The sequence below is a fragment of the Opisthorchis viverrini genome (assembly GCF_000715545.1).
Source record: "Opisthorchis viverrini unplaced genomic scaffold opera_v5_329, whole genome shotgun sequence".
Lineage (NCBI taxonomy): Eukaryota > Metazoa > Platyhelminthes > Trematoda > Opisthorchiida > Opisthorchiidae > Opisthorchis > Opisthorchis viverrini.
This window is the reverse complement of record NW_008751980.1, coordinates 222,513-240,284: the sequence shown is the minus strand read 5'-3', so window position 1 is coordinate 240,284 and position 17,772 is coordinate 222,513. Positions and strand designations below refer to the sequence as shown.

The following is a 17,772-nucleotide window of genomic DNA, read 5'->3' as shown; positions in this document are numbered from 1 at the left end:
CTGCTGCAGGCGGCGATGAAAACGGTCGGCCCAGATCCAAGCGCCACCCTGGCATTCTTGAACCGCCTCACATTATCTTGGCGGTCGCCCGGGTGTCGACCTCCACTATAAGGACTGCTTTCGCGGTGGTCCAGTTCGTCTTCCGAAGACCTGTCTTGGCCGAATCCGGGACCGCCGTTTCCCGGCGCTTCACGCCGCCAACTATATCGATCGGCATCCAGTCTCGCAGCCGCCGCAACATCCCCATAGTCCTCCAGGAAGGTCCAAAAATCTCCATCCTCAAAGAATTGTGGCTAAGGAATCTCCGTCCTCATATTGGTTACGGCACCAAGTATGAAACTCGTTTGCAAAAACGGAATACCCATCTTCTCTTGAGCGCGTCTTTCTGAAATTTCCTGGACACGCATGAGCTGTCGCTCAATTCCATGGAAATGCTACAAGGCGACTCCACCAAATCCATAACCGATCTCACCTTTCGGAAGACAGAAAGCAAGTTAACGAAATAACATACTACTCGGATGCCTCCCATCACTAGTCTCATCGTGTTCACCGGCAGGATTAAAGATTATCTCCAAAATTACCTTCCGTTTACAGTTCTTGGATGAGAAGAATATATCTATCACTTGGTCTCAAAGGGGAATTTGGTGTATATTGAATAAATAAACCAACGCAGAACAAGCCCGGCGGTCCACTTGAACTGGCTTGGACTACGGTGAGGGTGCACCATGTGGAAGAAGTATAATGAAGGAACTAGACTAAAGGAAATGAAGTCACACTTGTCTGCTACGAAAGCAAATGTCAGCATACCAGACGGACACTGAAACGGAAGACCATAGAAGACATCAAAACGGGGAAAATCGGAAACGTTGTTGCTACTAAAATGATTCAAGTGTACACCGTTCATTCTTGATTGTCGTCCAAGTAAAAGAAGAAGTTGAGTGATCATCAAAATAAGTTAGGAAGTTCTGGAAGAGAAATGAAATGCTGGTACGTAGTGTAATCTCATCTGAATTCTGCCCACGAATGAATCCAGGTTACCGGTATGTAAACGTTTGCACGTCGTGTGCCGGAAGATTTGTACTGTGGAGAAAATTCGGCACCGTCAACTTCGCATCCCGGAATACTATCTACTGAGGCGACCTTCGTTACTCGTGCTCCCCCTAGAATGTCAGTTTGGCAGATTTAGAGTGAGTGGGTGGTTGTGCAGGAGGTGAAGTGTCATACAGTGATGAATCCTCATTACCCCTCCAGCTCCTGGCTGACCACTGGGATGCGGAAACCAGTATCGTTCTCCAAGTTTTCTCACTGAAAAGTTCGAAGTTCAATTAGACAAACTTTCTGACCGCAGGGCGATAAAGTAACAGTGTCACCATCGTCGTTTCTGATTTTGTTGAGCATAACGAGCCACCAGGCTCTGCTATGCGGCGTTTCAAGGAGTGGGAAAATATGGCGGTCAGAGGAACTGCTGACCGGACACTGTCACCTCTACTCTTTGCCTTGGGGGACTCGGTACCTTACCTAAAAATCTCCGCCTTCAATGATGCTAGTATACATCTGATTCCTGCAGCAACTTACAGGTCCTTTACCAATCTTGGGGAGGTCAGCAGCGTCCGCAATGCCCAAAATGTCTCAAACACGCAGTTTTCTGACTACTTTACCGTTCACCCACACCCACCATCAGTGGGATTTCCTATCACTTACACGGACAGAATGTATTAATACTTCCGTCAGAGAATGGTGACAACGATGAAGTACTGTGATTAGTTGTTCTTTTACAAATTGGATTTGCTTGCATGCACATCTCTGGATTACATGCATAATATATAATATAAAGAAACAATTATTAGACGGTCGCGGCCCTTCTCACTAGAGCGCGTGTTTTTTTCCTGAACTTGGTTTCAAATATCGCGTGATGTGTATGATGCCTTAGAGTAATTAGCTGACACATATCTACTTTTTGATCGGGCCCACAGCAGTCTGGGTTCGAACATTCGGCCCCCTCTAACTTTCAGCAATATAAAAAGGCCTCAATCGCCCTTGTGTAGCTGCGGATTATCTTATAAGTTGAATTTTACGTAACACATTTGCACAGTCTTGTCTTCAGCGGAAACAATGAAGAAGCGAATACTTAGTTGACTGAGAATGATGTATGTAAATACTAAACAAGATAGTCCGCCAGGGTGGCAAATTTCGCTTTCGCCACTCACCATTTCAGCGTTCAGTGATACCTGAGAAGCAGAAGCAAACTCGTAACAATGCACTGTTTTTCAGGAGCCCCATTCGTTCAAATCACTCGACTGATCCAGCACGTCATGCAGTCAACAATTGTGATCACTTGGCCCGAATTTCCTACTGGTAGGAGGAATGGCGTTATGAAATAATGAAGTGACCTAGGTGTGATCTAACCACCTCACCAACTAGCCAACCCTTTTGTAGTAACGGTGTTCACCTCATTTTTTAGTCCTCGATCTGAGCCTCCCAAACTAGCGTTCACGTCAAAACAACCACAAGTGATGCACAAAATATATCAGTGCCCAAAACGATGTCAGGAATAGTTGTACAGCGCTTCGGGTGTAGAGTAGGCGGTTGTAACCTGAAAATTCTGAAGCTTTCCGGACACTCCATTGGAAACCAGCACTCGAACAATACTGGGTCATGACTGGCTGTTGCGTCCATACTTTCGACTAATCAGATCGCGTCTTAATGCCGGACCGGCAAGCATCCTGATGTCTTAGCTAATCTTGCTTGGGATGGACTTCTCGGCCGTAGCAGCCCATGAGTGCAAGTAATACAAAGGGATCCGAATGGAATTGCGCCCAACAACTTTCACAATGGTTTACAGTGCACTTTACTGGCGAAGATGCTGCGCTTTCCAGACTTCTTCAGGGTATTACGATGCGCATTGTTGGAAATCCTCAGCGTGGTTGAAACATCAGTGGAGAGCTTCTGTGGATTTCGGATAAACTGCTTATAATTGTGGGAATATTTGTCCACGTTTTTCAAGTAAAGGAGCTGAGGAGTAGACCTCATCCGTCTTACACGGTTCCCACGGCTGCTAGAAATTTTCAACGCAGTGCAAAATCTGATTTCATACCACTCGGTAGGTCAGAACACAACTTTGGGTCCACAAGGTTTCTCAGTGCGTTCCCGTTGTTTAACATAATACTGAGAGAGGAAATTTTCTTTGAAGGATTATCTTTTAAGTTTACTTTATTTTGGTAGGAAAACTTCACGAATCCAAAACATAGAAAGATGAAACGCACCGATTCGCCCATTGTGAATTATTGTTCCGGATACAAAATGTATTGTTGATTCATTAGGGCTAAAGAGAACAAAGGCAGCTCGTGAACCGAGAACATCTCATGCACACACTCCAGTAACAAATAATGAGGCAATGGGAATAGAGCACGGTGATTCGGGCGTAACCATTTTGGCAGCTAAGAGAGAGAACAGGTCTTCCTAAGCAGTCCGTCCGACTGAAATTTTACGCCATTGCGAAAAGCTACCCGAATTTATGTGTGTAATTCTTGTAAAAATACCAAGGAGTACAGTGTAGTGTTTTGTTTCTTACAAAATACATCATAAAATTCACCCTGACTTGATAACTAGGGCGCGAGATTTTTGACTGAGTGTGACAAATCCAGCATCACTTGTGCTCCTTTCTAAGATGTTATTGTCCGGCTATTAACCCCGACCAAGTGGTTTTCTCATATGACAAGGCGTTTAGCCACCAAAGGGGCGATAAACATGAAACGGTTCTTCCGTAAGGTCTTGGATGTCACATTTCACTCTGTCTCCTGTTTGTCGGAGCAAATGCTGCCGTGATTATGTTTCATCAGGTGGTATAACCCGACTTTCTGGACAGCGGCCGACCAGTCGCCAAACAAAAATCGACAGATAGAATGGTCATTTATCCTAAAAGGAACGATAGAATGTTCATCCAGGGCAATTTTCAATCACTTGTGCGCTTTTTTGTTGAGCTGTCGCTCAGTCAAAGTTATTTAATTTATGATTTCTTGTGCTCTGGTTCTCAATGGATCCGACTCGAATTCTTTTCTAAACATTCCCACAGTGACATCTGGAACCATCGTCAGTAAGCACACTCCGACCAAATGATTTAATATTGGCAACCTTCACTTCGACTCCGCTTTGATGTTATAAAACCCTTAATAAATAGTCTATCATGCGTAAATTCCAACAACTGGGATGCTCTCCTCGGTAGTCTAATATTCTGCTCAATAATTGCTCAATCATATTATTATCACACTCATAAGGCCATCATTTTCCGCGGTCATTTGACACCGCTGAAAAATGCATACGGGTGCTCAGAGTTATGGGTGAATGATAAGGACTGGGTCAAAATATGGTAGAACGTGATGCTAGGCACTAACGTAGGCTGCATGAGATACCTGTCTGTCTTCGGTTGCCTCCCCTGAGTGTTTGGTTATGTTTGAACAACAAGCAAATGTATTTTATGTATGATCTGTTATTCAGTGTGAGAAATTATTGAAGGTGGGCACCCACAATTAAACCACAGGACGATGCGGGATAAACAGGGCGCACTGGGCAAACGTTAACAATTTTTCGTACGGGCGGCGTCTGAAATAAACGTCTCCGATATTTTCTCGCATCACCAACATCACCGACAATATGACATCAGTGGGCTAAACTAATGCTTTACTGCCTTATATAGATTGCCACACTGATGACTGGTTACTTTTGTGATACGGCCATTTTGATCATGAATGAACACTTGTCATTCGCGTGGTTCTAGAAATTCCAGCTTGCATTAAGCAAGCCTAAAATTTAGGACGCAATATAGGCATCGAATGCTTGGGCCGCAACATTGTTGGAGCTCTTCAGTTAGGCCCAGTCCCAGAGTTCTCGTCAAACTTATGCTCTTACTCAACCAATTTGCACAAATATGATTGTGGCCGGAAGTTAGGCTGAATCCAACTGCAACACTCGTTTCAGGTACCCCGTCTCATTTGAACACCCCGCCATATTTGGATTGTGGTACCAAAATAACCATCAGATGGCCCTGTGTTTTAACATTCTTTTAACCGACTATCAGATGAATGCTTGATTAGACACTTTGCTGTCACTGGAGACACATAACTCAAAGATCACTGCTGTGTGTGTGTCTTGAAACTAGTCGGTGTCAACGCAGAGGCCCCAAAGTAGTGGATAACTTTTTACCTTTTCTTTCGTCCTCCAGGGCTCTGCAGGAGTAGCCGTTACGCCTGGGTTGTCCTCACCAACGCCTTATCGCATATTCAGTTATGATATATTTCATTCGCCTTCTGGCCCATAACCTCCTTATTTAATCATGACGCGGCGTGTTTCTCACTCTAACAAATCTGTGGAATGAGTCTTTGGATTGTAGTACTAAATGAATAACTGGTTAAACGGGTAGCAGTTTAGTGTGGATCATGTAAATACTGATACTAATACACGCAAGTTGCTCTATATAGTTCTAAATTAAGTAAGTTTGATTCAGCCTTTAGCAAATCGGTTATTCTCGGCAAAAATGAATTCAGCTATAGCGGGGGCTGTTGGTGAGTATTTGCCGGTCTTTTTCAATCTATTTGCCATACACTGCAAAATCTGAATGTCTTTTAAATGATAACTTTGACTATTATACACATTGATGATCAGCGGAAATACTCGCGTCACTTGGTCGCATCGTAACAGTTTTCCCTGAGATGGAGAATTTGATAAAATACGCTTAACTGACAGTCGGGATGACACTTTTTCCATGCGTATTCATCGGAGTGGAGTCTTACGATGACCAGTAATTGTGCAGTGCAAACAAGTGCGTGTTTCGTATCTCATCCTGCCGATTATTACTGTTGCCAAACGCTTTGAACTGGACCCCAAACAGATCCAAGCTAAATTGGCGGAACACACAAGAAGGAGACGATTTTTTTCGCGTAGTCACATTCATTATAAAGAAACACACCTTTAGAAAACCAGAGCTTGGAGCTTGGGGGTACAAGTGCAGAGTCACGGCAGGTGACAGACGATTTTTTCGCGTAGTCACATTCATTATAAAGAAACACACCTTTAGAAAACCAGAGCTTGGAGCTTGGGGGTACAAGTGCAGAGTCACGGCAGGTGACAGCGGTTTCACTGCGTGCATGAAGTTGTGAATTTTTGCATGTGGACTGGTGTGTTCATGAAATTGGATGAGTGTCTTATAGGTTCGAGAAAGAATTCGTCACCTGTGCAATGACAGAATTGTTTCTGCTGAGAAGCAGAGTTATTTTGCTTAGGCTGGTTTTGATAACTATGGGAGCTTTCTATGTTAAATCAGCAAATATTTCCACATTACTGTCATCTGTATGCAGCTCCCAAGAACGGTGGTATCAAATAATGAATGCTCATCGTTTATATATTGGTCTGCATTGCCCTCTGCTTTGACAATCGATCCGCTTCCATTTGCTTCAAACATACATTGCTCTTTTGCAGTCATTTTCACTGATAACATTCTCCACAAAAAAGACAGCTGGTACTGACCTGAATGAGTGGCACGAAACAGCTGGTGAAATGTGAAGGCTCTTATGCCGTGTGCCGGAGAGAAATTTCTCTAGCCCACAGACGACTAAAACCCGACGTTATACATAACCTTCCTAAATGTACAGTCCAGACCGAAGCGCAAGGATCTACCTAAGTTAATAGTTACCTGCAAATTCTACACAGGTTTATATATTGTGTACACAAGGATATATTACCTGGCTGTTCACTTGACGTGATCATCAGTCGTGAATACGGGCTTGTATTTTATGGGGTAAAAGATTTAACTTATGTTTGTGTTCACATTGTTTCGGTATCACAGATGATTTTAGTGAGTAAAAGGCGACCATCTTTTTCGCAATTTGTTATTTATTGTTGCTTCCCCTGTGTACTTTTCCACTGCCCTCGTGCCATTATAAAAAATGAAATATCTGAAGCTCCAGCTGACGACTGCGCTGGGCATCGTTTGCTCACCACCGCTGCCCGGCAAGATGTTCGCTTATTGTCATTAATTGTTTCTAAATCCAATGGCTGGCGTTCCATCGAGAAGCAGATATCTTCGGTGAGTGCGCTGATTTGCATACCGGTAGTTCGCTGGCGTCCAAGCGGGCTTCCTCTCTTAGGAGGTTCAGTTGATAGAGAAAATGATGCGAGGATGAATCGGCTGTTATTTATTGAGTAGTATCTGAAGAACAAGCAGTATGCCAATCAGTGCTTTCGTCTAGTTACGCGCGATCTGGTTTAGAGAGGAACATAAACCGGACGCACTGTCCTTAACTAACCATCCACAAATTGCCGGAAACCTGTGGTGCGCGTCAAAGGTTTTTCAGCCATTTAATTGGTGGTATGTTACGTCTATGCGAGGCGCAAGTTCCATTTCAGTAACTCGGCCGATATAAGTTTAATGGTTTAGTTTATTCTGATGACTCTGTCAGACAGGCATAGGCGCATATATGTATGTGCAACGACACGAACAACACAGCAATACGTACTCACTCGTTCCATAGAGTTGAAAAGACGCGTCGTGGAACGCAAGCCATAATTTATGAGCAGCTAGTCCGTATATTACATGTTCCCTGGACATTTCTATATTTCTGCATTCAGATTCCACTACTCCTGACGTAGACAGTTCAAGAACTGCAATATGTTGGAACTCTGGAATTTTTTCCGTCAATTTTCTGAAATGAAAATTCTGTTCACAAAAAACAGAAGAATGAAATCCCCAACAATTGTGATCTGTCAAACGGATGTTCAGGAAACAGTTATGTAATCCAAGTAGATAATTGTAAGGCGATTATGCTACCATTTTTGCGACAGCATGCATGAGGATTATGATGCTTGGACTAGGTGACCGTAGGTGTAGCAGAACATGCAGAGTCCTTATCTTGAGTTGCCTGAGTACCAAAAATAGACGCCCCAAACAAAAACGTAGGTGCTCTACCGCATGGTTCACTAAATTTCCTGTGGTCCACTCTTAACACTGACTAACTGCGAAACGGCGGACCCCTTAACGCTGAAAGTTGCACTTTTCATTTGACAAGTTAGCCAAGACTTGCTGCTCTGGTTCTCATTTCGGCCAGGAATAAAAACCACGATCCTTTTCCTTCCGGTCAGGCATTTACGAATACCCAGCCACCATAAGAAAAGACCTCGAAGAATAAACTTGCTGAATAAACAAATTCCCCTAATATTTTGAGGCATGCCGTATCCCAAGTGTCCATGACAAAAGGATAATGCGGGGAACGAATCTTTGAAATTAGTTCGATACATACGTTTAGTCCGCTTCACAAAACATTCAGAAGAAATTTGGTGTTCAAAATCGACGCTGATCTTGAAAATAATTTTTGGTTTCAGAAAGTTTCATCTATTTAAGCTTGCAGTCACGTCTGTCTCAGTGAAAATCCTGAGAAAGCTACCCCACTGTCATCTGAATATAAGTTAGCTAACTAGATGATGGTTTGCGACAAGGTGCCTGGACGCATTCATCAAGCACACGAGTAGCAAGTTAGGAATAAAACCATTCAGCACCGCGTAGCGCAATGAACTACGTAAGATACAACCTTTATTTGCGAGTAAATGCACCGAATACCCGGTCTTCCTATCAAAAGACTACTAGGTCTCCTCAATAAAATAGCGGTCCCTTGTCGGTTGGTGACGGAAGCTGTCCAATTTCCATTGGAGTTCCATTTGGAGTCTTGGTGCAAACGAATTGTTATCAGCGACAGACTGATATCAGTGTCCAATATCTATGCTCTGCTGTCACTAATTTCATGGCATGTATGACGCTCCAACTCAAACAGGAAAACCTATGGTCCCCAACCAACAGTCTTGGCCCAAGCGCCCAACGCCGACTCAACGGGCGCCGACGCGGGACGCAGGTGCAAATCTATTTTTACAGAAGATGTCTCCGCTCTCACTGCAAACCCTAACCTTGAATGTTAAGTGTCCGTAATGGTCGCGTGTCGAACATTGACCAACCCGGTAGGGGAGATCGCGTGTTGCACGGGCACCTCTCAATTAAGCACAATGTGTCACTCATCCATGCAAACCGGCACGTTACTGTAAGTTCCAGTGTCTTTGTAACGGTGGCACACAAGTTCACACAAAATGCATGTAAGTTGGCTTTCTTCACTACTAATCATCCGTAAAATATACCTATTTTATTGAAGGAATTATGACAAGCTCTCAAAGCACTACTGCCTATATTCTTCCACCTTAACTAAGGAGTTAATAAATGATCACCCACGATTCAAGATATTGCTGACACACACATCACACTGAAGTAACAACAAAGTCTCCCATTTCTCCTACTTGTTAATGTAATTTGAGAGTATCATGAGGCAACTTAGGAAAAGAGTGAATTTTAACAAGGTTATTTTAAGTGGCGACCAAGTGTGCGACTATGTGAAAGATGGTCATTTCACTGAGATAACATCTTGTACATTTCAGTTAGGGAAAGTAAGTCCACATTCTCGCTTAATAAAAGAGTTAAAAAAATTCACCGTAAGAAATTTTAGGAGAAGCTGACTAATCTAACTGTTCAGGCAAATGTTACAGACATTTTTAAAGCAGAGTAACACGTGGTCAGACTAACGACCATCTACTCAGCAGCTCAAGCCTTATTATTTCATTGCATAGTGTAGATTCAGAGCCGTATTTTACTAATGTCACCCATATTCATGGTGAAAGCGTGCATTGGAGCCTTATAAGATTGAGCTTAATTAAACTTGGAAGTAACCTAATTGCTATGCCTCTCACGGATTTTATGATTACCTCACTTGCTATGAACTGTTAAGGATATTGCGCTTAACTGTGTGTGAAAATACTTGGTAATAAGGATAAGCGCCTGAAATGCTAAGCCGCGTGACGTTGCATTTATCCGCTCCGCAGATAACAGAAGTAAGTCAGCTAGCAAAGTCATATCGGAAACGCAGATTCTTACGTGAATCTCCAAAATTAATATATGCGAATTTTTGTTCCGGTTGTGGTTCAAATTTACTCTGCGGAAATTCTTTGATTCGCACCTAACTGCGGCATCCCAAATGCTTTTGTCCGAAACTGGTCAAACTGAAGGTGTCGCAGCCCTCAAGTTAAATTCGGAGAGAATGTCTCAGCTGGATTACGCTTTATATCTTCGAAACATTGCAGGGGGACCTGTCCGTTGCAGGCATTGCTCCAATGAATTTTTTCCCAATCTCCAGAATGGTTAAAATACCTGCAAAGCAGTTGAATCAGATAACCTCAAAGATCGGCTCTACCGATTCAGAAAGACGAGAAAATATTGGGCCGCCTTCTGTCCCAGTACTTTGCTCCGGCATCCATTGTTAGGTTGGTGTTGCGTGATAAGGCATGCGGGCTGCCCGACAGCCAGATGATGGTGAACATTAACATATCATAGGAATCCGGTCAATCTGTCATGCAACACAAGTTAGAGACTCAGCTAAAACAAGTGTATCTCTGTGCATTCAACACACATTCCGTCGTTTCTCACGTTGTCAGAAACGATGGTACAACCAAGGAAAAAATGTCTCGCTCATCAGGCGATCACCACTGAGTCAGTGTTGGGTGGCCGGGGACATCACTTCCCCTGTGAAGAGATGATTCTGTGTTCACACCAAAAGTAGTTAGCACGCCAACCGAGTGTTGAATTGGTCATAGTTCGTCGATGGTGAATATTTTCGGCAATGAACCTGAGATGGCTTGACAGAGAAGGTGAGAATACCGAGCGGAAAATGCGCGGTTCAAACAACACTTCAGCCCCTTGGTTGCCTCCGTGTTGGCGTCCGTAACCTGATAAAAACCCACACAAACTGAACACGATTACATGACAAGGAGCGCTGACATAGGTGCGACCAGAATGAGATTTTGTGTGAGTGCTGGGATATTCAGTCAGCAGGTCACGCGTGCGGAATTGGGCACCTGACGCAGTAAGAGATCTCCTCTTATGGGAGGGTAACTCGAGTCCGGTGTCCTCCAGTTTTATGTGACTAACCAGAGTGATTCCGCCAGGGCAAGTGTAGGACTGTTCAAACGGAACTAAAATTGGATGGTTATATTGTATTTTGGCCACTGGATTCATTAAGGTGAAGAAAACCTATATGCTTTTTAAAACAAGTAATAAAGGTACGCGTCGTTTCCTCCCAGAGGTTGCTGGTACGTTTTTCCCTTTTATTTCCCCGGGCATTTTTTTGCTAAGATGAACCCATGTTAGTGAACTGGTTTTGCTCTTTTGCATTATCAGGTTTAAGGAGGGCAGAAAAATTAATTGGATTCATATTGGCAGCATTTTTTCAGTTAACTCGTACGGTTTTCTCCCACTCAGATCTGGGATGTTTGAGTAGGGCTTTCAATATACCTTCTTCCCGTCGCATCCATTATCACACCTTCCGACAATTCGATACCATGTGTTTTACCTTGTTTATGTTCTCCTCAACAAATTATTCGGACAAATGTTTACCTCCGCGTTTGATTGGTCTTTATATAAGTATCGCTTGTCCTACTGGTAAATTGCCAACCTAATGCGACTATAGTACCCTCGAAAAGCATTCCACGGATAAGGAGAGTACTTTGCTGTCACGAACCCAATCAAAGTATGTGACAAAGTAGCTTGTAAATTGGGGTCCTTTTGCTAGAAGCCGTAAATTCGCTTTATTACCAATGTAAAAGTTAAACGTTTTTCTAAACAAAACGAAACTGTTTTCCATGCAAATGAGCTAACTGCTGGGTGGCAAACTCATACTCGGTAGCGGTGGGAATTTTCGCATGAAGGCAATGGTAGTGTGAACGCCAATGAATATGGTTGCTTCGACCAGATGAGCTTCATCATTCTCGCAAATAATTCAGCCCCAGTACACGTGATCGCTTGCCAAAACGACAGCTAAATCCTGATTCCAACTAACCGCTTATAATTCTTAACCCAGTACGCACGAAATGGGCAACAAAAGAGTGCTAGTCCTACAGAGGCGCGCAAGTAAACCACTTGGGATTATTAGATCATTACTTGATGCCATCCAGTGTCCAAATCATCCTGCTAAGATAGGAACGTAAAACTCGGTGGTTGCAACTACTTACCGTGTACCACACCTCACCAACCATGTGACAACGCGATTATTAACAACAACTTGTGTCCTTCTCGAAGCAACACCATATCCTGAATCCTTGGTGGTCTGTGTTTCAAGCATCTGCCTAACAAACCCCGAAGTTACAACACGTACCGAATTAAAAACCGGAGTAATGACAAAACTTCACACCATAATATACATTGACACGTCTCTACAATGCTTGTGACTTATGAAATCTACGGCGCGATATCGCCAGGTGCCTCATATTCCACTGCTCAGATCAAGGTGTTGTGTTTGGCGAAGCAGCGCACGTTTGACCTTAAGTTATCTCAACTTTTTCCCCCCAACCGTGCTGTAACTAATTTCATGCAAGATGCTGGAGCAACAAATTTAGGGAGCCGGGAGCCTTTTGCTTGAAAAATAAGCCGCCAGATAGCTAACATTCTGGAATACACTGGAGCCCCTCAGGTCCATGTCTGATCCTCTTTGATAGCCAAAATTTGCCATTTAAGTATTGCCTCCTCGTAATCTTTCAAACTCTATATAACTTCTCCTGTTCCAATGGGGAGGCAAAGTCCATTATTTCTGAGACACGCATCTCGAGTTTGTTTACAGTATGGAAGATTTTTCCGGAGATACAATACGTATTTGTCATTAACTTGGTGTTCACATTTGTACTGTTTCGGCAATATCTGATAACCCAAAACGATCAGAAATGCCAATGTTGTGCATCACCGGAGAAGTGGACGGTGAACAAGACTATTATTCTGTGCTTGCTGGTAACCCCTGAGGCCCAATTCCACGAGCGGACCATCTCCGGCCTCTCCATATTACGAGCGGCCTTCAGCTCCAAACGCCATGTACCGCCGTAAGCTTTCACTCGCGCTGATCACAGGCAAGCAAAAACTCTCGGTTTTTATCAAAGAACATTGGTCTCACTGAAGATTTCGTTTCAATTGTAAAACCAATTGGCCTCCACGGAAAAGGTTCAACAAAACTTCTTGAGTTCGAGTGAAACCGTGCATTTGTACTGCATACATTAAACATGCCGGTGGCCTCGTCTTATATGACGGAAACGTACACGCGCAGGTTTTTCACGCTCAAGTGATTCACAGCGCTAATAAAATTTGCGATTAACAGACGTAAGTAGAATCTTCTCCACACAGACAGCTGCTCATCAGCTTGAAGATTTGGCTCTGCTTATCAGACAGCTGCAATCAACCTTGAAATTTGGCTCTGCTTATCAGAAAAGCTGGAAAATTTAGTGCTCACTCATAAAGCATCGAAATACGATTGCAGACGGCTTTCGGAGACGCAACGACTTAGGGAACAATCCAGCGGTTTGCCGTTTTACGCTGTCCTATCTCTCGAAATAACCGGGGTAGATTCATTGCATCCGAAAACGTGCCAGCGACGAACCGAAATTGATCAAACCACCATCAGACACGTACCAGCACTCGTGTATCACTAGTTTTAACACGTATTTATGAATAATGATTACGCGCTTGTCCGAAGTCATTTGCGCTTCGCTTTATAGGATTGCATATGGTGCAGACGAATTCCTTGCCAAATTAGAGGCCCCTAGACCCAAATTTCAGGCGAATTTAATCAGAATTCCACTGAGAATATTTTCCGGACTGTTCTGTCGTGAGGTTTAGATTTATGCTAAAATGCCTTTAACTTCCAAGGAGGTTTACCTGATCCTGAGCGCCAATGGGTTCCTTCAAGCATTGGAAATGAAACTGAGTTTCTGAAAGAGTGGATTCCGGAAAAAAATTCTTGTTGATCCAGGACATAATTTGCTCTTAGGAATTATCAGATGCAAATAGTACTCAGCCGACTGAAACGACTTTTGGACACCATTGCAAAGGGCGGTAAAGTGTTTATAGAGACAAAAACGCCGCAAGACCACCTTATTTGATCAGCTCATTGTCCCGCCTTGTTTATAGAACAAAAACGCCGCAAGACCACCTTATTTGATCAGCTCATTGTCCCGCCTAGCTTATCGGGGCTTACTGTTAAGCGGCAACCCTTTGAAGAGATACACGCTAACCGCTGGGTCACTTAATGCTACTCTCATAGACCCTACACCTAAAGAATAACCCTGGAGGATGAACCTAGAATCTCCTACGAATTCTGACGGTACTGACTACTTAGATTACCTCAATTGCCAATTGGCTTCATGTCGTGGCAGTTTAGTTTCTTAGCTCTTTAAGGGGGTGAGATACTCGGTCCCATATTGTCCGGGCTTTTTGGCCTGCCTCGGAAAATGTAAACACTTACAGCGTACTGTACAAAATAGCTGATGCTATCCATTTGCTGTAAATAAGCCATGTTGAGTGCCACGATCACATGGGGTCAGCCTAGTCTTTACAGTGGGCCTTGTTGACACGTATTATTCCTATCGTTATGGTGGCTTTACGTGACAGAAACATTTCGGGTTTCGGCGTGCCTGGAGCTGCAAGTATCAAACTTTCACGATCCTTTGGGTGTAAAATATTTGCATACGTACGGAGGGCCTACACTCCTGATACAATTGTCAATCGAAGAACGCGCCGAACGTTGGCAACCATAGCATTATCTGTAATTTTAGATTTCCGTGTAAGATTATACTCTCAAATAGCTTTAGTGCGCCAGTTTTTTTCTATTCACATTTAATTTTTCCAATAGACCAGATGATGGGTTGAGCACTGGACCGTTTCCGAAAGGCCAGTTTGGACGTGGCTTCTGAAGACAACCCTTTGGATCTGAAATAATTGAGCGACTTGGTTCTTCTCTTTAAACAAAGAAGACGCGCGTAGTTTGTCGCAAAATATAACCACAACTCTCAAATGCTTTAGTGCACCAGTTTTTTTCTATTCACATTTAATTTTTCCAATAGACCAGATGATGGGTTGAGCACTGGACCGTTTCCGAAAGGCCAGTTTGGACGTGGCTTCTGAAGACAACCCTTTGGATCTGAAATAATTGAGCGACTTGGTTCTTCTCTTTAAACAAAGAAGACGCGCGTAGTTTGTCGCAAAATATAACCACATTTATTTCCATTTTGATTAGTGCTTTTCACCCACAGTTTAATGTCATGCTTACGGGACATGCCGCTTACACTCTATTGAGGGTCGCTCAAAGTTCTGAGGCGTTTAAGCATGAAGTAGTAATAAATCCGATGCGTGTGCGGTAGATTGTTTCAATGCACATATTCATAGGGCCTGGGTCACGGTTGTTAGGTTGAGACACCTTTGTTTTCAAAGCGATATACCCCTGAGTTTCAAAGTGCGTGTGTATCTGGCTCTAGTGCCGGCTGTCTTTAAACGGCTGCGAGACGTGGTCTGTTCCCATAGTGGAGCAGAGCTGTCTTTGAACATTCGAAAATACGTCGTCCCGAAAACGCCGTTGGTGTTGTCCAGTGTTCGCAGCTAAGCAGCGTGCAATTTGAAGAGCCTGGTCGTTTGGACGGCAGAGATATCCATCGAATAGTGCCAGTATCACTAGTAGCTGGCGTGTTTATTCCATGTACTTCGAATGCCGACACACTGCCGATAAAAAGGTGGTGTACTTTATGCCCCGTTTCGAGTGGTGGGAGGAAAAAGTGGTCGAGCTTGGACCTGGCAAAGGAACTGGAAGAGATTGAAAAGGCAGGAATGCTATCGGCAGAACTCGCCTTGCTAAATTGGAACCCCCTAATCCCACATTCAGCCGGGCCGGGAAGGCCGCAGTGTGCGGATACTAATAGACGTCCATTGCGCTTTTGTTGGCAGCTTTCATCCAGATTGCCTGAATACCTGTTCGTAGGTGAAAACACTTTACATGACCTTTAAGTAAAACATGGTCTCACAGGGATGATTCCTGTGTTAAAATAATCCAACCGGATCTAACGTATGATTTCGATACTTTAACGCATCGGAAGCACGGCATTTTCGATCATGGAGCTAATATCTCCAAATCGCGCCGTACGATTCGCGGCCTGAGCCGCGAAAGATTGGTGGCTAGGGTGCGCAACACCTGACTTCGGCCATTGTAAATCAAAATCAACCCAAGCTTCTCGTCTCCACCAAACGACTTTCTGCATTATGGCAGTATCTCACACATCTACATTGTTCTATGTGCGGTGGGCTCTGCTCACAGCTTAGTAACTGCACCTGAAATTTGAATTTCATTTTGCTTTGTGCGGACGCAGCTAGTCAACATTTTTCATGAAGTGTTTGCGAAAATCGGACTAGGTCCTCGCACCGCACACTAATATTACGCCAAAAAATTCTTCTCACTGCGAAACAGCTACTGAAAGTGAGTACAACATACTGTCGAGATGAACTTTTTCATGTGACGGCCTCCAGTGTCTGCGGTAAAATTTAACATGCGAATTAATCTATGTTAAATATCACGTGCGTGGATGCATGGGTGGCCCGTTCATTCTGCTGTTCAATTACTGGGGAATAACTCATTGGGCTGTTGTTGCTGATCAGTGATTTTAGACTGCCGACGAGTGGCTGACACAAAAGTTGTTAATACACGAAGGGGAGGGAATCACATGACAAAGGAATGTAGAGAGTACCGCACCACCTAGTCTAGTTCCACCCCCGGTTTCACTGGTTATTTCCCTTTCCCTGGTGTAAGACTTTGGGGCGCATTGGTACCACTCTGCCCAACAAATAAACAATTTTGCGAAAGAGTCCTTATTAGCCCTATCTTTTTCAGCAACGGTGCGTTTACGTACATATTAGGGCAGGCAGATATATAGGCTTGCTGGCTGTGCTTGGGACTACAGAATATGGCTCAGAGTTTGAGTTATTCTGAACTGTGGTTTGGTACGAAGGGCAAAGGAAACCTACACGTTTGCCTTGGCAGGTGTCAACTCAATCCCTCTCCATGATATTGTTTACGACATAAAGGTCACTTGTAAATAACTCCGATCTGCTCTGGAATGGTACTGAAAATGGGTGTTTCGCTAAGTGCTCTCATCTGCACGCCAATTTTGTTGTGACAAAAATCAAACAAACACCGCTGAAACTCCCACCTGTAAGTTTCTCCAAATGATTTTTGCTTCAACTTGTCGTGATATATGGTCTAAATGTGAGGCATCAGGCTTATGTTTGCTGGACGCACCCTGCTGTTGATTGCTTTGTCTTTTTTGTGGCTGATTGGTGGGCGCCTTCTCCAAGATTCAGGTTTGACCTAAATTGTTCGGGGTCTGCGTGATGTCCTCATTTGTATGCAATTTATGACGGGGAACCAGCGTGAACCCATCTGAATCTCAATTTTACGACAGCCTTCTTCGAACAAGTGTATTGCACATGGTCGTTTGATGTTAAATAAGCGCCAAAATGTAATTTTCAAAAAAGTCGCCTGAGGGTGGCTTTCCAATGGTTGCACATTTTATGTTAAACTGTATACACAATATCATGCACTTTGACTTCGATTTTACCCGCTAGAAATTTGCGAATTCTTATCCAGCAGGTCAAACCCTGATTACCAATACAGGTTAGTTATTGGAAACACCACCATGTGCGATTTTTATACATCTTAACCGGTATCTTAACTAAACTGACGACATACCCCCATTGCATGTGCAATTTTATACATCTAAACCGGTATCTTAACTAAACTGACGACATACCCCCATTGCATAATCCATCAAACCGATATTCCCCAAACATTTCAGACCAGCACTGGGGAACTATGTTTGAGCGGAATTCTAAAA

At 43.6% G+C, this 17,772-nt stretch overlaps 2 protein-coding genes across 2 annotated transcripts in view; one reads left to right on the top strand and one right to left on the bottom strand.

Moving 5' to 3' along the window:
• The window catches only part of T265_09978 (hypothetical protein), a gene marked incomplete at both ends in the record, with an annotated part of 12,442 nt that extends 331 nt beyond the window's left edge, over positions 1-12,111 (bottom strand). The window contains 2 exons of the mRNA XM_009176215.1: positions 1-293; positions 12,088-12,111. The exon at positions 1-293 is cut by the window's left edge and continues 331 nt beyond it. Of these exons, the coding sequence (XP_009174479.1) occupies positions 1-293; positions 12,088-12,111 (317 nt within the window). The remainder of the gene's footprint in view (positions 294-12,087) is intronic.
• Positions 1-17,772, top strand: part of T265_09977 (hypothetical protein) — a gene marked incomplete at both ends in the record, with an annotated part of 52,045 nt that overhangs the window by 20,522 nt on the left and 13,751 nt on the right. The gene's annotated exons all lie outside the window — the stretch shown is intronic.